This window comes from Belonocnema kinseyi, chromosome 3 (assembly GCF_010883055.1).
Source record: "Belonocnema kinseyi isolate 2016_QV_RU_SX_M_011 chromosome 3, B_treatae_v1, whole genome shotgun sequence".
In the NCBI taxonomy this organism is placed as follows: Eukaryota; Metazoa; Arthropoda; class Insecta; order Hymenoptera; family Cynipidae; genus Belonocnema; species Belonocnema kinseyi.
Window position 1 is genome coordinate 4,562,868 of NC_046659.1, and position 25,055 is coordinate 4,587,922.

General features: G+C 35.4%; 1 protein-coding gene across 3 annotated transcripts in view; it reads right to left on the reverse strand.

Moving 5' to 3' along the window:
* The window catches only part of LOC117169279 (nuclear pore complex protein Nup85), a 217,668-nt gene that overhangs the window by 26,474 nt on the left and 166,139 nt on the right, over positions 1-25,055 (reverse strand). Inside the window, exon 8 of one of the 3 annotated variants that reach the window (XM_033355572.1) lies at positions 10,920-11,362. The exons of 1 other annotated variant lie outside the window; for it this stretch is intronic. In XM_033355572.1, the coding sequence (XP_033211463.1) occupies positions 11,130-11,362 (233 nt within the window). In that variant the 3' untranslated portion in view covers positions 10,920-11,129. Of the gene's footprint in view, positions 1-10,919; positions 11,363-25,055 lie in introns of those variants that run through there. One more of the 3 variants, XM_033355573.1, reaches the window with a different exon arrangement.

The following is a 25,055-nucleotide window of genomic DNA, read 5'->3' on the forward strand; positions in this document are numbered from 1 at the left end:
TCATAAGCAAGGGCTTCGTCTCGCTTTGAGGTATACGCAGGTATAAGTTCTCCAATGTTACCGACATTGCAGTTATCGCAAGGATAGTCTCAAGTCAAGAATTGATCAGTAGTGACCACTGGCGGTAAAGAAGGGAACTAAAAAACCGGTTTTCCGCAGAATTTTTCCTGGCTTATTTTACTTTGTTTTCAGCAAAACCTTGTTTAAATAAATGAATAATTTTTTTTTTAGTGATATTATGTTTATTAGTACTTTCCGCATGGCGGGCTTCTCCCATTTTTAACATCCAAAATTTTCGGAATTAGATAATCTAAGATTTTGTTAATAAAAATTTAAAAAAATGAAAAAAAATTAATTTTGAAGAGAAGCCCGCCATAGATTTCGATTACTTTTAACAATGCAAAAAACAAAATTAGAATTAATGCATTATATTGCGAGTGGTTTTGCTGAAACTATTTGGAGAAAGTCACCGTTTCACCTTAAGTAAAAGATGGCAGCACATGACGGCGAAGGATTCTGGCGGGATAGAGAGAAGTGGGGAAGCCAAGAGGAGAGGAAAACACGGAGAGCCTTGTGTTGGCCATCGTTACAGCAACTAATTTTTCTTCTGCCACAATTGGCATGAGGAATTTCATTTCCATATTCTTTTTCTTCGATTACTTTATTTGAAGGTTTATGTGAATTCAGGTAAGCGTCAGTGAAGGTTTTCTTACCTCCAGTTGTTATGGCTAGTTAATCTCTGTGTGATTAGAGTGATTGTTGAGATTAGGTCGGATTTCCTTGTCGGTTTCTATTTTTTTTGTACGAATAGTAATATGTCGGAAATAATATGTCGGTGCGTCATTTTTACCGAAGCTAGCGAGGTTTCCCGTGCCAAAGAACTGGTATCTTAGTAAGTGTCTAGTATGGAGTTTTTTTCCCTCATTTTTTTTTCTAAACTTTAAATTTTAGTTTTGTTAAGTCAGTCATTTCTTAGATTTTAAGCCACATTCGTGTTACGAAGTGAACATCGACGGTGCTCTTGCCTTTCAAGCCACCTTGTAACTTTTAAAATAAACTATTTTAATTATTTATTTCACTTAAATTCAGTGTTATGATGCTTCTCTCGCCCTAACAATTCCCTCTACCCTGAGCTAAAATGTATTGGTGAGGATTAGCCATTTAAATTCTTTCATTATGAATTATTGTTATGAGAAATTATTTTTGGACTCAACGCCGAGGCGTATAGCGCCTTTTAACCAGGTAACCACATTTTGTTCCTTTATACAAGCCACATTTGCACGATGTTCCCCGTTTCGCATCTCACAGAGCTGGGAAGATTGTTACAAAAAGTGGCACCCAACGTGGGACAGAAAAATATCATAAATGGGGCACCATCTTTCAAAAATACTTTTGAGCATTCCCGTTCGTGAATTTTTCACCACAAAGCGCCTCAACTAAAACGACGCAGCCTCGTTAATTAGAGGTAAGCTACCGTACGGCCATTTTATTCTGTTTGAATACTTATATTGTACTATTATGATTATTGCTGTGTTGTTTTTCGAAATTTTCGGCTATTCGTACGGGAATTTTTGATGTCGATACTGGTGTTCGGGATTTCTTTTTTTTTAAACCTAGCAAGTGTATGAAAAATTTAATTTAATTTTTCGCGATAGTTGTGGCTAATGACACAGAATTTTGAGGTTGTTGTAAACTTATAATTTCGAGAGAATTATTGCGAATTCAACAGAGTTTCGGGAAGGTTTAAGAACTTTAGTACATTTGAAATTTTTCGGGAATTCGTAATTATTTCGGAGTTTTCGGAATTTTAGGGAGTTTTTTAAAGGATTTTCGCGATTTCAGAAAAGGAGTAAGAATTTTCGGAATGTTTATCGATTATTTAGGAAATCTTCGCGATTTCGTAAATGCTGTAAGAATTTGCGGTGATAACATGGCGATGAGGTAGGGAGAATAGGGAGCGGGATTTGTCTGTCGAAATAAAGACTGCGGGTTCCGCGTTTCACGAATATAGTAACCCTACAGGATACTTTGGACGCCCCTACAATTGCGTCACATGCATAAAATCCCTTTTTCCACGCCGTTTATGATACACATCCGATTCCAGAACGGCTATCCTCATAGACTACCTATGTTGCAGGATGGCATTTGTAAGAAATTTGTAAAGCGTTGTCACGTTTTCTCCATCCGCATTCGTGACCCCTTTGTATACCCCCGCCAGTCACTCGACTATGATCCTTCCGGCCTTTAAAGGCTTAGTCCAGTCTACTGGACCAAGGATGACAGCCTAGTTTCAGGATTCTCATCTAACTGTAGGTGGTCGGGATAACTTGCATTCTACTAAAGCAGTTCAGAATATCTGTTGAATTAAAAATAAAATTATCCATTCAGAATGGAAGACCAATATTTATATTACACTACTGAATGACCTCTCACGAATTTATAACCGAAACAATTATATGTATCTTAAGAATGTAGCTATTACATGAAACGGCATCGAATTTAAGGAAAATGGATAATTGCGTGCGCATTCATTAATGAAAAGGAGAGGGGATGAATGGGTCTGATGAATGGAGAGACTGAAACGATACGAGGAATAATCGAGGAAGTGCACTCTTCACTCAGGACCGCTACGAGGAAGCTGCCTTTGCGTGAACACGTTAACGAGCTCGGTACTCGTTCAATAAAAATAGATAGCATTCCGTAGGTTTCAAATAGATTATTCTTTCCAACAATGAATGTCTAGGCAAGTATTTTCACAGATTTTTATGATTAAAAGTGTCAATTTTTCAGAACAATGGATAAAGTTCTTATTCAACACGCTTTAATTCGGGAGATTAAGAACCTACTCCATAAAGTTCAAAAATAATGTCGAATACTTTTACTTAATTGAAATCTGTGCCAGTGATAAAATTTTCAATTGTCAGTGTTCGACAATTTTAGAAATCTAAGTAGCATTTTCAACCCGTTGTCATTCGGGAGATAAATTCAAAAAGAAATTCTCGATTCCACCAAATGGGAATTGTATTAGGCTTACAAAAAAGTGAACGGATTAAATTAAAAAAATTAAGTCCTGGACAGTCAGAATTAAATCAGTCAGGGTTAGACGTTTAGGATTAAATAGAGGGATTTCTTCAACATAAAAATATCCTGAATTATCTGGCCGAAGGTATGAATTTAAAGTTTGAGGAAACGATATTTTAATTTTTTTTTAACAGAAATTCTCCTTTCGCTTTTGTGATCCCGCACCTTCGCTTTTATCATTAGAAAACATTCAAAAATTCATTTATAATTTGAGTCTCTAATAAAATCTTTACTTTCAGATTTAATACTCTATCAGGAGGGGTGCCGATGCAAATATTCGGAACCAATTTCCCGAACAAAGAAAATTAAATCCGTCGAGAAATCGAACAGTTATGGATATTAGCGGATTGCCGATGAGTCTAGGTGAAAGAAATAGGGATGATATTCACTCGATCGTAATAAAATGGAATATTAGTTACAACGGATAGTGTGATAGTAGTGCGGAGGAATTCTTAACGCAAATCGATGAGTGTAGATAAGACAGTTCCTTGTCGGATGGGGATCTTTTCAGACCACTTCCGTTTTTATTAAAGCCACCCGCACAGCACTGGTATAGGTTCCACCGGGAGAGAAGAGATACTTGGCAAAAATTCACCATCGCCTTTAGACGAAAGTACGAGGGAATTAATTTTTAAGTGCGAGTCAGGGACGAAGGGTGAAAAAGGACGCAGAGGTCGAACGAATCTATAGCAGACTATCTGCTGAACATTCGCCTGACTTTTCCTGCATAAGACAGGAATGAACCTTGACTCGGAGAAAATTGAGCCAATAATATCGTATCCTGCTCCTACTAATTTGCGCAAACTTAGACGATTTCTGGGTATGGTTTAATGATATAGGCGATTTATCAAGGATTTTACACAAAAGCTTGTGCTTGTCAATTAAATTTAAGATAAATAGGTCCCTGGACGTCTACTGTAATTAGGGATTTGAAGTCTTATCGGGATCCACTCGACTACGTATTTCTCAATTTTATCCTCTCCAAGATCCTCGCACCTTACACCTCGTGTCACCACCGAACCGACTAGTAAACCTGCAGCCACAGGTATACACTAAGTTAAGGGGCCTATTCAATGGAAACCTGGTCGGCTCAAATATTAATCCATGTCCTTTTAGATTCAAAATTCACATATAAAGTACCGGGCAATACTGTGCCCGATACCTGTCAAAACATTGGGCGTAGCCATCTTGCCAAATATTTGAGCCGGCGCACCACTAGAGGGACATCCGTTAAACTCTCACAGGGCGGCAATCGGATATTAAGTAAAAGCACCGACGGTGAAGCATTCTGGCGGGATGGAGAGAATTGGAGAAGCCGAGAGGACAGGAAAACAGGGAGTCTTGTGTTGACCGTCGTCGCAGCAATTAAATTTTAGTTCTGCCACATTAGCGTGAGAAGTTTCGTCTCCTTTCTTTTATTTATTTTTTATTACTTTACTTGGAGGTCTACGTAAATTCAGGTAAGCGTCAGTGAACGTTTTCTTACTTCCATTAAATATGACTAGTTAATCTCTGTGTGACTTATTCGGTCGGTTTTCTTTGTCGATTTCTATTTTTTTTTGGTATGAATCACTACTCGTAAAACATGTCGTACATGAAGCGCGTTGATTTTATTGAAGTTAGCGGGGCTTCCCGCGCCAAAGAACTAGTATCTTAGTAAATGTCCAGTATTGAGTTTCTTTCTCCAGGTTTTTTTTTTTGCTAAACTTTAAATGTTAGTTTTGTTAAGCCAGTTAGTAATTTGATAGAATTTAAGCCGCGTTAGTGTTACTAAGTGAATTTATTATTGAGGAATAGCCATTTATATTCTTTAATTATGAATCAGTGTTATGAGAAATTATTTTTGGACTGACGCCGAGGAGACCTCTGGTTCCTTTTAACCAGTCAACAGCGTTTCGCTACTTTTATGCAAGCCACATTTGGACAATGTTCCCCGTTTTGCGTCCCACAGAGCTGGGAAGGTTGTCACACCATGTTCGTCTTTTCGGGTGGAAAAGTAAGATTATGGACTAAAAATCCCATTACTTACTTGAAAGTTAAACTTCTTTGTTAAAAATTCGACTATTTTGTTGAAAATTCAATTATTTTTAATTATTGTTTTCAACTGAAAATTTAATTATTCTATTTTTGTTGGGAAATTGAACCATTTGGTTGGAAACTTATATATCTTATTGTAAGCTCTTCTGTTTTGCTACAATATTAATCCTCTAGATTGAAAAGTCAATTGGTTGGTTGAAAGTTGCACTTCTTTGTTAAAGAAGCATTTTACTATTTGAAGATCTACCTCTCCGATTAAAAATTCAACTATTTTGTTGAAAGATGTACTTCTTTATTACAAATTTATCTTATTACTTGAAGATCCAACTCTCTGATTCAAACTTTAACTATTTTGTTGAAAATTCGTCTTTTTTTTTATAAGTAAATCTTTAACGTCAGAGAAACTAATGTAGGAAGATGAAACAAACAAATTAATTGTCAACAATGCTATCGGACAAGTTCTTATTTTCAAAAAGTAAAAGAGATCATCCCAACGTTTCGGAAATTCAGCATTTCCATCATCAGGGGAGAATCGATAAAATAGGTATAGTCTAGAATAGTAAATAGCGAGGATGTAAAAGAGTTATAATAGTATAATAATCTTAGTAACTAAAAAAAAAAAAAACTTACGGATTAGTTTCGTAAACACATCATTTTTCTAGAGTCAGTTAAAAATAGTTGTAATTAGTAAATTAAAGTTAAAATGTGGATGTGAATAAGAAATTTCCTAATCAAAATTAATCTTCTGTAAAGTTAAAATAGTAAAATTATTAATTATTATTACAAAAATAACTTTTTAGTAAGGTTAGGTTAGATTAAGAAGCATTTTTATTTACCACATTTTAAATTCCTGAGTGATTATTTTGAATTACAATTGTTCATTAAGATGTAAAAACGTAACAAGACTAGTTGAAAAAAGTAAATTCTGTTAAAAAGTTAAAAATAAATATTAATATTTTGTATGAGTCCAGGATGGAAAAGCATCCTACTCCCATAAGGATGACTCCAAAAGTGACTGTCAATAAGGAAACTAACCTATCATACCATAAATCGGAAGAAAAGGCGACAATTATTAAAGCATATAAATAGAGGGATGGAAGTATTAAAAATGTAGGAACTAGCAAGATAAATTTGATTTCTGAATTAACAAATTTTAATTTTTAGATTTGTCGATATTGTTGCTAATAGTATTGTGAAAGAACAAAAAGAAAGATTCAAAAAAATTATTATTTTTAATGAAAGAATTCAAGGAAAGAAGCGCATGATTCATTAAGGTAGTCTAAATCAGTAATTTTATTAATGGAATTACCTAGTTCTTTTTAAAAAAAAAACGATTCCAACAAAGGCTCTTTTTATATGATTACTCTCGTGACGTAATATTTCAATTTCATCCCAAAGAAAAAAGTGAAAAATATTATCATTGATATTGTTCTGTAAGTGACATTTTTATAGTATCGGAAATTATACCATAATATGGAATAGTAATGTTACTTTGTAGTTCGAATTCTTTATTTATAATATTATTAGAATTGGTAATCAAATGTATGTTATTAAGTTCTTTTAATCTATTATTAACTTTTTTGTCGATAACGTATTGTGGATAATTATTTAAAAATAGATAATGTTTGACTGTATTTAAATTATCATTATAAAATTTCTTGTCAGAAAGTAAAACAGCTGAATCTGCTAAGTTTTCTTATAATTGCAATTTTATGTTGAAGAGGATGTTTAGATAAAAAATTTAGTAATCGGCCAGAATATGTTGATTTGCGAAACCAATTAGTAGAAATAGAACCATTATCAGTTTTAATAATGCTGATGTTGAGAAAATTGATAGTATTGTTATTTTCTAATTCATGTGTAAATTGTAATCTTGCATGAAATGAATTAAAGGTTTTAATAGATTGTTCAATTTTATCTTTAGGAATAATTAAGAATGTATCGTCTACATATCAAAAATAGGCAAAAATTTGAAAATAAAATTTGCTAAAAACTTTAGATTCTAAATCTTGCATTACCATGTCTGCTGAGTTATTAGAATTTGGAGAACCCACAGGAGTTCCAAAGTTTTGTCTGTAAAAAGATTTGTTGAAATGAAAATAGGTGTCATCCATTAAAAATTTAATTCCTTCTTTGATTTTGTCTAGAGGTAGTGCAGTGATTTTTTAATGTGAGACCATCTTTTTTCTACACTATTTAGAATCAATTCTACGGAAACATTAGTGAAAGGGAAGTTACTTCAAGAGACCCCACAATGTGGTCTGAAGGAATAATGATTTTTTCAAGTTTTTGTTTTAATTCTATGGTATTTTTTATAAAAGATTTAGGTTAAGGTAGAACAGTGTTTAATACATTATTATAAATTTTAGCCATAGTATAAGTAGGCGAATTAACGGAACTAACAAGCTGTCTTAAAGGAAAGGCATTTTTATGCATTTTAGGTAGACCATAAATTCTGGCCAAATTTTTATTTTCTGTAATGAGATCTTGCCTGTTTATCTTAGATTTTAAAAAACCTTTTAGTCTCCATTTGTTGATTTTATTAAAAGTTTTTCTTTGTATGGCTTTTAAGGGGCTATCTTGAATTCTTTCATAAGTTGATTTATCGTTTAATATTAGTTCCATTTGATTATAATAATCTTGTTTAATAAGAATGACGGTAACATTATCTTTATCCGCACGTGTTATATAAAGGTCTTGATTTCCTTTGAGAAAGGTTTTAGTTTCAGCAATATTTTTTTAAATGATTCTATCTGAATCAGAGATAAGGTTAGGGTTTTTAATGTATCGATAAGATAAGGTAAGAAATTTGTATCTTAATTCTGCTTGCAATTTATCTGGAATTTTATTAATACTAGTTCCCTTATCTTTCACAATTTCAAAGATGTGTTGATTTTTTGCAGTTAGAAAAGTAGAACAAAATTTTTCATCTAGTCTAAGGATATCGTTAACATGTTCAGGAATCTAACTGTTCGTACAATTAACAATCCACGGATCAGAAATATCTGGATTGCTCGAGTATAATTATTTATGTTTGTTAATTTGTAGATCTGGATTGTTAGAGTTTTTTGAATAAAAGATGTTCTATAATTTTTTCTCAAGAGTGTAATGTGTTAAATTAGGTTTACAATTAATAATTCTTTGATATTCAGTAATATTGTGGTATCCATCGTTACCTAACGAATAGGGAAGAAAGTTTTTAATACTATTAGCATGTTAAAAAAAATTTTAATGATTGTGAATATCAGAATATTCTTGAATTTTCGTGTTTTTTTCTTTGAAACTTAATCATCTGGATAGAATATTCAATTTCTCGGTTACAATTTGTACTTCCTTTTTAAAAACACAACTACTTTGTTGAAAATTTTAATGTTTAAATTAATTTTTTAGCTGAATATTTAATTATTCTACTTTTTTGGAAACGTCAACAATTTTGCTGGAGATTTATGTATTTTATTGTGGGTTCGACTTTTTTGTAGGAAATTAATTTTCTGGACTGAAAATTCAATTACTTGGTTGAAATTTGTACTTCTTTGTTAAGAATGGATTTTTTTATTTCAAGATCTACCTCTCTGCTTAAAAACTTGACTATTTTGTTGAAAATTTGTTAATTTTTCATTCAATTTTTATACTGACAATTTAATTATCCTATTTCTGGTGGAAAATTCAACAGTTTGGTTGGAAATTTATGTATTTTATTGTAAGTTTTTCGTTTTGGTATAGAATTAATTTCTGGATTAGAAATGAAATTACTTGTTTTATTGAACTTTTTTGTTAAAAATTTATTTTATTATGTAAAGATCCATTTCTCTGATTAAAAATTCAACTTATTTTTTAAAAGCACCGGTTTTTTAATCATTATTTTAAGTAGAAATTTATTTATTCTATTTTTGATTGCCAAATCAGCAATTTGGTTGGAAACAAGCCGCAGATGAACGGGAAGAAAAGACATTAAGACCAATAGCGGAAAGCAGCCATGCCCTTGAGAGATAATTTCAATTTCAGGAAAAGAAAGGACATTAATATCCAGGTTCCCCTAAGCTACAAGATCTGGCTGAATTAGCTGAGACCCTTCTAAAGGTTATCTCGAAGAAGACCTACCTCTAGGCCATCAATTTTGCAGTTTATGGTGCGGAGAGAGCTTTGACTGATTCATATCAAAGGCTAAAATCGTCGATGGATCAAAAGACCGAAAAGACGCTTGCATCAAGTGAACAAGAAGATTCGATGGTCAAGAAAGAATACGTCCCATATTCAGTGTGCGATTGACCACATAACATCTAGTAAGTCGTTCACAAAAATGGTTCGAATATTATCTCATAAACTAAGGATCTACCATCCCACACTAAACAAGTCAAAATTGAAGACAATCACGCAGCAAATTGTCGACAAAATACGGATGTTATCAGATGCAAGAAGGAGAGTAGAAAAGAGGAAGGCGTAGGAAAGAATCAATAGTTTCTCACTGATCCATCGCGTCTCTTCAGCAATGTCCCCGTTTCTGTCAATAATATGCTCAAGCTCGAGGATGTCGAGATTTTTTATGAAAGGTTATGAGGTCCAACAGTAACTGAAGGAAGATTTTAAAATTATTCTCAGCTTAAATTAGCTTTATGCCAATCTTGCAACATCTGAGGAGGAATGTCCATCAATCACTACCGAAGAGCTGAAGAAAGCAGCAAGGGGTAAAGTTAGATATTCCAATTCTATTGTGGCTGGTGGTAGGACGCACTGTACACTTATCGAAGAAAGGCGACTTGCCCAACCCAAGAAACAACATGCCAATAACTTGTTATAGCACGTTGTATAAGATATTTAAAGCTCTTCTGAACTACAGGATTGTTCAGAGAATTGGACCTGCGTTGGGATAGACTTACGAACAATGGGATTGGAAAAATGTGTAGCAGGCTGCCGGGATAACCTGCTAATTGACCGTTGCGTCTGTAAAGACGCAACATTCCACTAGCGCTGTCTGTAGATAGCTTAGAATGACTATCGGAAAGCTTTTCATTTAATCTCCTACAGAGTTATCACCTCTGTTGGAAAGCTTCAAGGTTCATCTACAACGAACAGCGTCACCTTCCAGAGGGGCTTCTTTCAATGCGAAGTCATTAGCCCTCTACTTTTTTTGCATCACACTTCCACCCCTGGTATGAAGGTCAGTATGTTTACAGGCAGATATCCATACGCTGCGCGAATTACCCAAGTTAGCAAAACCATGCAGCGACTGCTGTTCTTCCGTTGCCACCTCCACCTCGGCGCTGGCTTCGATAAAGCTGCCTTCAACTCCCGCTTACGCACGCACGTATATTTATAACCCGATTCTGATTAATCCAGCCTTGATATTCTATAATTCAACAACTAAAACTTCAGCTGATTTCTGGAAAGGAATTTTCGATTTATTTAAACAAATATTTTTATACTGATATGTAAGTCAGAACAGTTGAGTTTGGGACACCCTGTATATCACATTTCGACATCCTGAAAAACATATTAAGTTTGCAAACATCTCCTCTTTAAACTTCGACGTCATTTTGAAAAATGGCGCACAAAATCCAGTGAAGTACCATTTTATGTGTTGAGATATTTATAAAGACTGCATAAATGGCCTATTATCACCTGAAATTGAAGCTATTATCGATTAATTATTATTAATTAATAATATTATTATAATATTTAACTATTGTTATATTTATTTTTGTCCTATCATAATAATATCATAATAATTATTATTGTTCATTGTTCTCGTTTCCACACCACCCATGATGTACAGTAAATGACGCTTTTTTTCTTGTGGTTTCCTCCTAAAGCCTAATTCACATGGATGGATGGATGGATTGATCAATGCATTGAAGGAGGGACAGATTTTTATATGTATCTTCAGATGTATTTATTTTAATGTTTTTGATCTGGCAACTTTTCTTCGTTTTGACATTCTCGATGGAACCAATTCTACTTCTGTTGTGTCATCATTCACTTCTGGTTCTTCTTCTTCGACTGAATTCTCTTCATCAATTCGCGACAGCTTGCGGAAGGTCGTTCATATTTCTTTTTCTCCTCCCTCTTCTATTCCATGGACGTTCCAGACACAATTTATGCAAATTATGGAATATTTCAGCTGATCCTCTAGAGCAGGATCTTCTGTCGTTGTTACATGTGTAAGGCAAGTCCTCCTTCTCTTTAATCGCCATTTTTCTGGATTCTTTTAAACACCACACCAAGTTTGAATCTGATAGTAGAATTACTGAAATCATTTTTCGATGTAATGTAAGCAGCATTTCATACGTGCCAGGAGCAAAAGGACCATAGGGTTACTGGGGGAAAATCTCCGGTATCCACCCCCACCCACTTAAGACTACACCTTCTCACCTCGCATTCTGTATCACACGGACAAAGAACAGGAAGATAAGGTGAAAAGTGTTGGGACTGGATTTCTCGGGTTACCCGCACCCGTCAAAATAGGCGATTCATGCCTCACTTACTTTGCAGTTTAATAATAATTCTGATTTTGTTAATTAATAACCTAGAAAAACTGAATAACGATTTTCTAACTCTAAGGTCCCTTTCCTCGTGGCACATCACACTTGCTTTAAAGTTTTAAAATTAATATTAGAAAAATTTGTAATGAATGTAAAAGGTGTTTTTCATTATATTCATGTCATGTCATTTTCTTCTGATTTACTTTAGTAAATTTTTGATTTTTGAAACTTTTCCGTGCCCTCAGATTTACTCGACATTAAGTTGAAGATTTCTACTGACCATTTAATCATTAAAGCACTGCTTACATTACATCAAAAAATGACTAAAGTAATTGTACCAATAGTGAAAATAGAAAGAAGTACACCTGCAGTTTGAGCATTAGACGTACGTTTTTGTGCTTATGTTACATAATTTATAATAGCAGCGCAAGAAGTTAGTATTATTAAAAAAACATCGCGATATGTCCATTTGCTCAGAAGATTTTTCATGCTATTGCACTTTGAATGCGCGAATTCAATTTGACGCGAATGCCAACCAGGCAAAAGCAGCTTACCCCACTCTACCACCATACACAGCGTCCAAGCTGGGACCTAAAGAAACCACAATTATAAACACTATGTTAACAATTGATTTCTTTTACCATTTTTTTGCAGTAAGTATCAGTATCCTTCTACACAATCTATAAATTTTAGCTAGGTATCTTGAAAATTACGACTGCAATAATTGCCATAAAGAAATTAACTGACTCCTTAATTAACAAAAAGAAATTTGTTATATTTTAAAATAATAAAAAAATTGTAGATCTCGATTGACTGTAATCCTGATTGTTAAATATGAAGATTAAAGAAGTTATTCCATTTATTTACGAGACAAAAACGTTCCAATCTTTTCCAGTAATTTTTTACCAACTTCATTTTCAAATATAATTTGTCACTAAGCGTACATAATAATAGAACTTTTTAGGATTAAAAATTGTCCGCTTTTATGGCCTTGTCAACATTTAAACAAAGTTAGCCCCGTCGACAAAATAGTACATATCTTAATAACAAATAATTAAACAAAACATACATTTTCCGAAACTTTGAAAGATATACATGCACTTTTTGCAAAAATGACTTAATATGGTAAAACGGCCATTTTTGTCGATTTTTATTACTTTTTGAGGGAAAAAATGAAACAATCTCAACGTTCGACCAAACAAATTATAGATCTTTTTAACACCCTTAATTTCGAATGGAAATTTTTCCCCTAAATTATAACTTGATTGCAATTTCCCCAAAAAAAACATGATTTCGCCAACTTTATACATTGCGAACCTCGCGCAGCACATACATGTATGCCTGCAAAATTACTGACCTTCATCCCAGGCACCAGCACTACCCAATTGTACACTTCGTTTTAATTAAAAAGTTTTGTGCTGAAAAAATCCTTTATTTCCTGGACTATTCGATGACACCAATCACCTCGAGCATAAGGTTACTCATGTATTTTATATGGTTGACCAGAATATCTATTCTTTTAACGCAAGTTAGGTTCAGAATGATTTCAGCATCGTCTATTCGTACACAGTAGAGATTAATATGGACTTTGAACTGAACAAGTGTGTCAAGATTTATCTGAAGCGAGGTCGAATTGCTGGCGTTCCCAAGGACCCTGGGCTGATGGATAAGAGTGCTAGCAGAAAACCTAACGCTGGAGAGACCAACCTATACCTAGACGTATCTAAGAACCGCATTTAGAATATAAAATCAGTGCAGAAGGCGACTGATATACTTACCACGCCGGTACTACTCTACTTGATTCGGGTGATTCCATAGAAGAAGCACTGGCTTACGGCCCTTGAAATCACTACGCATTATATCATGCATGCGCAGAAGAGTTTACATATTAATTTTGTCAGCTCCGCGCTTGTACATCCCACGCCGCCCGCATCCAAACAGCTGATGTCTGTATAACCGAAGTATCATGGGTACAGCTGACATCACCACGACTAGAAGAGAGCTTCTTCTAAAAATGGTGAGGAATCACGAAATGATTGGAAAAAGAGCGTTACTTTACAAAGCTGTGGAGCAGACGGCTAGAACGCTGGGTCTGGAGCTTGACATTACAAGTGAGGAAAGTGCATTGATCCATCTAGATGCCTCACTTCTAACAGCACAAGTAAAAAAAAAAAACAAACAATTTTTCATTATATATTATCCCATACTGCGCGCTTTGTATAACTAGTTATGTCTCCCAAGTCACATGGACAATGAATAATTTAAACGAATTATACACATAAATGTTATAATTAAACCATTTTGAAGTTCTGAGATTTGGAGAACGAAAATAAAACACAAGATGCTCATACAATAAGTAAGTTCATACAAATTCAAGTTTAGTTATGTGAAGTTTGCCAATATTTATATACAGTTCCCTCCCACTTATCGCAAAACGCTGGGAATGGAATTCGCGTTGAGTTCCCCCACTACATCAAATAACGATCGCCCCTTGCGCTTTATCCAGGTATTTGACGCATTGAAAAAATCGAATCTATTCTAAAAAGTTAATGTCAACATTTTACAGTTGAGTAAGCGGCTAGAAAAGCCCATTCAGAGGTTATTATAGAAATTTTCCCTTGAATAATATTTAAAAACTTCGTGTTTTCTTACAAGTTCTCTTTGAAAAAAATTTTAATACTTGAGAACTGTAGATAGGCATTTAAGTTTTTCAATATATTTCAAATATAATATTATGTAATTTAATATTTTTTGTCTGGTTATTTACGCCGCATGTTTTTCTTGAAAAAGTAAGCTATTATTGATTAAAATTAATCCATTTTTCAAAAATTGATAAGTGATATTTAAAAAAATGCAGTCGTGAAATACATTGTTTAAATACATTTTTTGTGGTTAATTTTTTTAAAATTTACATTATCAATGATATTGTTTTGATTCTAAAAGTGATAGAAAACGTACCTTTGTCAGATATCTGATTTTTGACTCGAAAAGTTCCTTAATACAAATTTAATACAAATTGATTAACTCTGGGAATAAATATTGAAAGTGATTTGTAATTATATTTATTTGGTCTGTACAAATGGCTGTCTCCTTTCTCAATGCGAGGAATTATTTTTAACTTTTCTTCCAATGCACGTTTTTTTCTTTTTCGGTCAAGAATTCTTAGCCTTAATGCATGAATTGATAAATACTTTAAATTAAAGGAAGAATTAAGTATTAATCTCTTCATAACTTTGAATTAAATATAAAAATTTTTTTATTATGTTTACGCTCGAGCAATTTATTTAATGCGTGCGCATGCATATGTCCGCAGTAGGAGCAAAGCAAGTAGAAATCACGATATCTGTTAGTGCGATAAGTGGGAGGGCAGCGTATTTAAAAAAGAATACTTTTGAATTGTCTGTGCGCTGTCTCAAAATTATTCCAATTGATACACAAATCATCTTCTCAACTTAAATTAGCAACTGAAAATATAAAAAACCACTCGCAGAAGCGGAAATGGGTTTTTAAGCGCAAATTATAACGTAACAATGTGCAGCTCTTCCAAGAAAGCAACCCGAAAAAGACATATTTTTTACGTTTTTTTTTAAACAAATTTTGTGTCAATATCTAAAAAAATGCATAAGCACAATAATTGCAAACACAAACAGGGTGCCGGCCAAATGTACAGACTCCTCCCACAGTGAAGTTTTCGTAACCCGCACAAGGGCATGTGATACTTCGCCGTGCAGTCAATCGAATACAGTTTTCCCGGCTTTTTTCCACAAAAATGAAAATGTTCAAAAACTTAATTCGGAGATGCTATAGATAGATGGATAGATAGATAGATAAACATTTATTTTTCGGCCTAATCGCCTTAAAAAATTGACTTGCTTACAATTCCATTTTGTACTGAATTTTCTTACAACTATGTCTTACAAAATAACCCCTTCACCCATGCTACTGTCCTTTTGTCCCCCCATTCATGCAACAATACCTTCATGCTTATCCCACTCCTTTCCACCTCTTCACACTCATCTAACCTGTGCTATGCTTTAACATCCCCTTTCCCGCATAGGTCACACATTCTCTTTTGCCTAGAAAGCCAGAACCTATTATAATCCTCCATGCAACCGCATCTCATTCTCGCTATAAGTTCCTGGCTTCCTTGCTCTCCTTTTTCACACAAATATTGCGCTCTTTCCCTCGGCATAACCCACACATAATTCCCGTTAAGCCTTGACTCTCTTATTCTATCCTCTTTTTCTGCCTTCTCTTTCTCCATGTCGTTCTTTTGAACCAACTTATATACCTTCCTTCCATCCTCGTGCATCCTTCTCACTTTATCCATCTGCAATCCATTCGTTTTAAAATAACTTTCCCTTTCCACCTCCATCTTTGCACCACTACGTCTGTTCTCCTTCTCCCACCAACACTCGCTAACTAGCTTACTTCCCCCCTCTTCAAAAAATTTCTCCTCATATTTACAGACTCGAATCCCTGTTATAATCCCTAAACTCGATCTTCCTGTCTCCTTCCTGACAATATAGTACGGCGTATTCCTGGCAAACTCCAGGGTCCACTTTACATACCTCACATGTATCCTATTTACCCCCTCACATAACTTCCATCCCCACATCTTCACTTCGTAAAATAAGACACATCACTAGCGAAACAATCAATTTCATTCTCCTTACAAAATCATCTGCAAACATCCTCTCCCCCATGCCCCACACCTGCCTCATCACCACATTTGCCCTTTCTCATCCTCTCTTTTATATGACCATCCACTCCCCCATTCCTTTGAAACAGGAAGCCCAGGTACACAAACCCTTTCAGCTGCTGTACCGATTTTCCCTTCCACTTCCCCCCCTTATCTCTCCCACCTCCTTTCCTGAACACCATAAACTTCTACTTGTCAGCATTTAACTCTAACCTATTTTTATCCAAGTATCTTCTCAACCTCTCCATCGTCTCCTTTAAAGCCTCTTCGCTCTTTGCCAGCAGCACTATGTCATCTGCATAGGCCAGTGACCATATCCTGACTCCTCCTACCCTAACTCCTCCTACCACTCGCTTACTTTCCATATCCGCGAGCAAAATTGCAGAAACCTTTGGGCTAAGTGGACACCCTTGCCTCAACCCCCTATCCATCCAGAATCCTTCAAAGATTCCTTCCCCTCCTCTTACCCTATCTTTCGTCTCCTCATATACATCCCTTACCCTCTCGATCATGCCCCCCTTTACTCCCCGCTCCTGCATTGCCTCCCACAACTGCCCCCTATCCACAGAAGGGAACGCGCCCTTTAGATCTACAAAAAACGCGTTCACTTTGGCATCCTTTTTGGTTACTTCTCTATCCACTACGTCCTGCAAGACGTAAATATCTTCAATAGTACTCCTTCCCTCCCTAAAGCCCGCCTGCGTCACCGGAAATATTCCTTTCCCCTCCACATCCTTGCGCAGCCCATCTACCAACACCATTGCGTATATTTTTTACGCAGTATTCATTAGCGTAATTCCTCTATAAATTTCCTGCTTCTCACTATCCCGTTTCTTATACAGTGGTACGATCCACTCCTCTCTTCACCCTCTTGGGCATCCCTCCCCCACCATACTTTTTTCACTACCCCCTTCAGCCTCTGCCTTACCCTCTGTTTGCCAAACAGCCATGCTTCGTTCTCTACCCCGTCCATCCCTGCTGCCATAGATTTTTTCAACTTCCTTATCTGCTTCTCTATCTCCTCCTCATTCAGCTACTCTCCATCTACTGCCCTGGTTCTTCTAATCCCGTCATCTCTCTTCCTTGTATCTGACTCCTGAAATGAATCTTTAACAAATTTCCTCTATTCCTCACTCCCTACCTTTTCACTTATACCCACTCTACGTTTCCTAAACGTATTAAATATCTTCCACACGTCCCCTTCCGTCTTAACACTTCTCAACTGGTCTTCCAGATCTTTCTCTTTTTCCTGCTCTTTCTTCTTATACATCAACCTAAACTCTTTCCTCATTTCTTCGTATTCCTTCTTCCATTTCCTGTACTTCTTTTTCACCTTTCTCTTCATTATTTTAAATTCCCTATCCCACCACGGCTTCACCATTCCTTTCTTCTTCTTCTTCCTAAATACCTTCTTATTCACACAACCTTTCATTTTCTCTTTTAGATCCTCCCATATCTCGTCCACCGACTCCCCCTGAAAGCTTACGTTGCCCAACTGCTCCTGATACTTCTCTATCGCCTCTCTCGTCCATGCCACCCTCTCCCCTAACGACCTTTAATCCCCACCCTGCCTTTCGCCAGTCACCCTTGCATATTCATAATTAATTAATAATATTCATAATTCACCCACCCTTCTATATTCATAATTTAAGCATTAAACCCCCCTCCCATTACGACCATACCCTCCTCTCTCTCCTAGTAAGTTTTCCACCCTTCCTTTAATCCTTTCCATTCCATCCTTATTGTACACAGTCACAAACTTATACATCACCCCTCCAATCTTTACAGCCCTCATTTGCACACCCTCCCCAGTTCCCTCTTTATGAACATCTTCCTCTAATTCATGCCTAACCGCTGTTATAATTCCTCCACTAGCCCCTCCTTTCCTTTTTATTTTGACAGCCACCTGTAGCCTCCACATATACCCGCTTGGCAACTTTCGCTCTACTCTATCTCATTCCTTTTTCTCTACCCACGTCTCCACCAGTCCAATCACATCAATTTCCTGAATATACCTCCAGAAATCCTCATATTTCTTCTTTACCCTGCTAAGTTCCAGTACAGCACCTTTAACACTCCTCCACCCTGCTTTACTCCCAACCCCCTACTTCCTCCGAAATAAGTTACCCTGCACTTCCTTTAACACCTCCTTTTCCTCATCCCATACCCACATTTTCTTGTCTATTTTTACTTTCCGATACCCTGCCTTCGCCGCTCTCCTTCCTAGCCCTGTCATACAGCATTCTCTCCACATCGTTTTCCTTTCTCGTCAAATCTTGATCGATGAAAACCTTCTCCGTCATCCTATTTTTGTTCCGCATTACCCCTAATTTTCCTTTCCAGCTCTCCAATTCCACCACTACCACTTCATTCTCCTTTCTTCCCTCCATCCTAACTTTCCCTACCTTGCCTTTCACCCACCCTATGCTCTGTAGCAGCGCTTCCACCCCCTTCCTTTCTTCCCCGCTCTTTAGCTTCAATCCTCTTATTACTATATTATTTCTCCTATTTGCCTTCTATCTTCTCTCCATCCTTAACTCCATTGTCCTTATCCTTTCCGTATCCGCTCTTTCCTCCTTTTCATTCATACGCTCTTCCACTTTCTCTTCTATCATACTCTCCACCTTCTCCCAAATAGCTTGCTTCTCGCCCTCTCCCCTGTCAACTGCTTCCATTCCCGACCTGCCCTCCACTTTCTTCAACCTTTTCCCGCCCTTTCCTCCCACACCCAATTATCTTCTTCCATCTCCTTAATTTTATCCTCTTTTTCCTTCCTTACCGACACCAACTCCCTCTGCAATCCTTCTTCTTTCCCTGTCATCTCTTTTACTTCCTTTTCCCATATCTCATCTCTGACCCTCAGGTCCTCTCTCATACTTTCCATCTGCTTCATAGCCCCCCTTACGTCCTCCCTCAATCCTCTGATCTCGCCTATCAGCACAACGACAGTTTGATCAGGTCGGGGGCCGGTGTATTCCAGCAGACAGGGATCCAGTCCGATGAGAGGGATTGGTTTCTAGTTTTTAGCCTTCCCGAGTTTATAATCAGGGCCCTAACGGCTTTAAATTACCGACCCTATCTAGAGGCGGAAAAGGTTACCTTCCAGATGACATATAGTAGCTCCGTAGGGAGACTACAAGTGTCGGGAGACGCCCCGAATAAGCTTATCAATGGTTTAGATAGGAATCTCAATTATTTAGATCAAGGGTACAGATGCGATTTTAGTTCTTAAGCTCTGTTCTAGGGAACTCACTATTATTAAGGTGATACTCAGGGGCAGCAGCGGATAAAGGCTAGAACACAAACATCAACTACAGTGGAAGAGATTTAATTGAACACCTAGCGGGTACTGATCTGGAGATATTCAACCTTGGCGATGCCACCACAGTCCAGATTAAAAATAGAAGTGATGTTCTTGATTTGGCTCTATGCTAAAAAGAACTAGTCTAGGATTCAACCTAGTACCACAAATATATCTTGCTCTGGTTAGCACGAGGAAAAATGGCATTTTCAAACATCAGAAGCTCGAGAAATAAACGTTGGCTCTCATATGAAGAGGATCTCAAAAGGCAGGCTTTTGAAATTCCTCTCGAGCTACAGCACTATAGATGAGTTAGAGCACGCAGCGGGTTTTCTGCGAACATCTCCGACTGAATCATATAAGAACAATTGCCCTACGAGTACCATTACAATTAGGAAATTAGCAGAATGCTGGAATACCCGCCAAGAGAAATTCTGTAAAAATGTTAGATCGCTGTTCGACAGGACAAATACAACTAAATTGCATTCAGACTGGGACATATATTAGGCGTCTCAGAATAAATACAATAAAAATATAAGAATTTATAACCAGGAAGATTGCAGGGACTTCTGCGAGCAATCAAAGAACATTGCGGACACAGCGAGGCTCCACAAGATCCTGGCAGAAAATCCGGAAGCTCTCTTCGGGATAATCAAGCTCAATGATGGTGAGCTTATCCAAGAGGAAGAAGCAACGCTGAACCACCTAATGGAAGTTTACTTCCCGGGTTTTCAGCGAACTCAAACCGGCCGAGAGGTGGAAGGCTGGGGTCAAGAGAAAAATAAGGCCGACTGGAATTTCGTCGCCAAGGTCGTTGATATCAAGAAGGTGGAATAGAGTATTAGGTTCTTCTACCTTTTATAATCTCCAGGGGAAAATTACTTATATACAACGCTTTTACAAGAGGGCATGGATTTCGTCGTCACCTCACGGAGCAAACTATTTAGGACAAGCTATGTCAAACGAGAAAGTAACCTGTATAGCAAATATGCTGCGCCTGATGCGACTCAAGACCAGAAGGGGAGAAGGCCTACTCAGGGAAATAGTTCTGCGGGGATGTCCGCAGGGGGTGCCCTGTCAGTCATTCTGTGGTGCATTGTAGTGGGCAGTCTCCGTCGTAAGCTCAATAAGTAAATAATAAAAGGTATTATACCCAGGGATACGCGGATGAATTTGTAACCCTAGTCAGAGATACTGAACTGGAAAAGTTGTTGTATATTACAAGTTCGGCACTGCGTATCGCACTGCTCTGGTGCGACAGCTCAGGGCTCTCAGTAAATCCGAAGAAGAACAGCCTGATAATATCCAAAGGGAATTACAAAGTAACAAAACTTGGCACCCACGCATTTTGTGATAGGAGACTGATTATCTCAAGAATCTAATTAATATCTAGGGCTAATCTTAGATACCCAACTGAACTAGGCAAAACATCTTGAAACACAATGGAGGAAGTTTTTCATTATATTTTTCTTGTGCAGATTGATTTGCTCTACTCAAACCCTTAAACTAAGGCTCCTATACCCAGCCATTGTCTGGACGCAATGAGTGAAAATTTAAACGGTGTAGGGCAGGCTCTGACTATTACAAACGGTAACGTATAGAGGTTTTATGGAAGAAATAAGAACTACGCCCACAGCAGCGCTTGGATTCATGTTTTGTGAAGAACCCCTACATATACTGATGTCCAAGTGCGTTTTGAAAAAAAGCTAATTTGAAGTAAAAAATTTCACCGGAAATTTCACTTAGGATTCTCGTAGTGCTATCATGTAGAACAATAGCCTATACGTTTGCAACCAAGATTTCGGAAGCCCTCTGTGTGTAAACAATCGTCGAATATAGCAAAAACAGGTTTTTTGTTTATTGCAGCTAACCTATATATCTGCCAAAAAAAAGTTTGGTTAAAAAATGTAGCTCTTAGAAATATCTACAAAATGATGTGTCTTTTCTCTAAATTTCTTAGAGTGATAATTTCACCTTATGCTAAGAGTGGACATTGCATCCACTCCGAAAGAGTGATCAAGTCCATCCTTTAGGGTGAAAGCGTCCACTCTTACTCTGAGATTGCAAATTTTGAACCTTAAATACAGAGTTGGCTTCTCCACCCTACCTCTGAAGTGAACATTTGCAATCGAAATTGAGGAAAGAGGACATTGTTGACTTCAAATATGAGTGATAGTCCACTACCGTAAAAGGTGAATTTGCATATTTCCACCCCTAATGTAAGAACCCCAGAGCTGCCAATAGCAGCACCAGTTGTTACACATTGAAAAAAAAAGAATTCTTGAATCAAAAGTGCCAGAGCTTTTGAATAATTTTTCAATAATTCAATAAATTTTACTTTAAGTGAAATAATTCGAGTTTTTTAATCAAAAGTAGAGCACTATAGATTAAAATATTGACGATTACATGAAGCTCAAGAATATAAAGTTGAGAAAAATAAATGCACATTCATTTCGAAAAAATGTTGTATTTAAAGGTTTAAGCTACGTTTGCATTTACAAAGTATCTTTTTAACTTTTAAAGAAAATTATTTCCGCGAACCAAAGATACTTTTGATTTGATAGTATCTACTGTAGTTACAATGAATGGCGCTTTCGAATACGGTAAAAAGCATACACTATCAGATCTATAGCATCTGTGATAGAAAAGAAGAAAAATAAATTTGGAGTCATCTGTATATTCTATTATCAGATCAAGATATGTATTTCTTTCTAAGGTGAAAGATTTCAATTTGAAGACAAATCTTGTATGAAACATAAATACAAATGTTTAAAAAAATTGCATAACTGTATGTAAGGCATAGTAAAATTGAACCAAAAGTATTAAACCTCTCCAATCTATAAAATATTTTTTTATGATTCATGAGCGTATACAAATGAGTTAAATTAATATATTTTCGAATCTTCCAAAAAATTTTGAACACCATCAAATCAACCTGGAAATATATACAAAAACACTATATAATATCCCGAAAAAAAACTCTAAAAATTATAAAATTGACGAAATATAAAAATCCCGAATTGGAAAATTCTTGAATAATAAAATTTACTACAGTTTATAATATGACCTCATTTGAAAATTCCATAAGAACATAATTTCCGACAGAAAATGGCCGAACAAGAAAATTCCAGAATTTAAAGAATCAAAAAAGCTGTTTTGTTGAATATTATATATTTTTTAAATGAAATAAACAAATACTTTTATCAGAGAAATTTCTTTAATGTTCAAAACTGTATAAAATAAGTTTAAAGCAATTTCAAAAACAATAATTAAAAAGAATGTATTTTTGAATGAGCAATTTTGTTTAAAAATGTGCACAGTCTTTAAGATAATTTCTTTATACAATTTCTATACCATTATCGTTATTTAAAATTTAAGAAATAATTATCATATAGTTTAAAAATTGATACAAAATTTCTTTGATACACATATTTGATCATTGTGTTTTTAATAAATACATAATATTTATTTTTAAAACACAACAATTTTTTAATTTCTATAAGCCAGGGATTTCATAATTCGGACATTTTTAACAGAGATTTTATTATTCAGGAATTTTACAGGGTCCTAAATTTTGTTTTTCGGAATTTTTCAGTCGTATCATTTGGCAGCATAAATTAAAATGTTTAAAATATGTATATACAAACACTGAACATCAGAAGAAAGTTTGCAAAAATTTTTATAAACATTGCTAACTAATTGCATTTTGAAATAATGTATAAACGAAATAAAATACATGGAGTGTATTTTACTATTTAGCTTAAACGATGCAAAATATAAATTTTGCAAATGTTTTTTTTTTAATTATCTAACATTGTCTATTTTTAATCAGTAATTACTTCTTGCAATTAACAATTTATTTAAAATTTATAATGTAGAATATTGTTATAGAAAAATTAACTAACATTTATTAATTTACTATTTATCTCTCATTCCCAGAAAGCATTGTTTATATCTACCAGTTTTGACCACAATTAAATTCTTTTTGAAGTGTACATTAAAGTTATTATACCTTCTTATACTTCTATTTAAAAAAGAGAAAAGTTTTTTAAAATTACCGAGGTACAAGCTTTTAAAATTGTCATTTCTTGAGAAAAAATGTCTAACACAAAACACCTTAAAAATGTGAAAAATATATTTTTTATATTGTGATAGTTATTTCCCAACAATTTTACTATTTTAGAGGGGAAAAAATTGATCACCGGGGGGCATTAAAAATTATTATTTGATATATTTACCAAGCGAAAAATAGAAAACACAAGGAAAAAAAAGTTTTCAAATAAAAGATTTGAACTAGCGACAGCCTGGTCGTTAGATAGGCCCCTTACCACTGGGCCAGTGACGTACGCTGAAATGAGCAGCGCGTGCCTCGGTAGACATTTGGCAGCCCCGGCAATCGTGACTTTCATACGCTCATAATTTTTAAACAAGGGCCCACTTAAAAAGAAGCCGGGACACGTGTCTAATTAATAAAAAGAGATATTTCGGGTTCCAATTATGTACAAAACGTAGTTTTATACACGATTGGAACCCGAAATGTCTCTTTTTATCAAAATGAATCACCGTGAATGCATTAAATCTATTACGTGTCTGATTATTTTTGACATACTATCGATTGATGATAGTTTAATCAAAAAGTCAGTGTTGCAGAGGAGGCATTTTCCTTGTAAGTTCGAAAGTTCCGAATGAATGCCATCAGTATTTATGATATCGTCAGCGTGGCGTCGTAACTTTAGTGATAAGGCGTGCGATTTTAAGCAAGCGGTGCGTGCGTTCGATTCTCCGCGATTGCGGGTATTTAAACAAAATGCGTTTCCCATTAGTTATAAGTAATACATCTTTCCTAACTAAAGTCAACAATTAGTTTAGAATAATGTATGGAGTATATAGTTAAGAATTAATGTTAATAAAAATACGAAAAAATGGAGGAATATGTGTCAGAGGTTGAAGAAGATGTAAATTCTTCAGATTTAACTTCTAATAAACTAATGCATTTGCATTTGAATCAATATTTTCCGTCTTTGAATCTGAAATTTCTACTAATAGATTATGGCAGTGTACTATACAGTGAAATTTTTCTGCTATTGCAACGATAGCATCGCACTTCAAAATTTAGAGCATGATGCTATCAATTTATAGGATATATCGTTTGCTTCAAATTTCACGTGTAGTTAACTTTATAATATTTTACTATTAGGTCTAGGATATCTTCAGTCGAGTCTAATCAATTTTTTAATCATATAATAATATTTTATTTGAATCAAGAAAATAAGAAACAATAGCATATGCTTTTGAATTGATTATGTATGCATTTAACCAAACGCGAAAGCACCGTTTCATGCTTCAAACCAATATTTCATTGATTCAGAAGTATTTTTTCTCAGTGGACATAGTAGAATGGTATGTAAATAAAATATTTTCCTCAGTATCAATGGAACATTTAAAAATAATATTG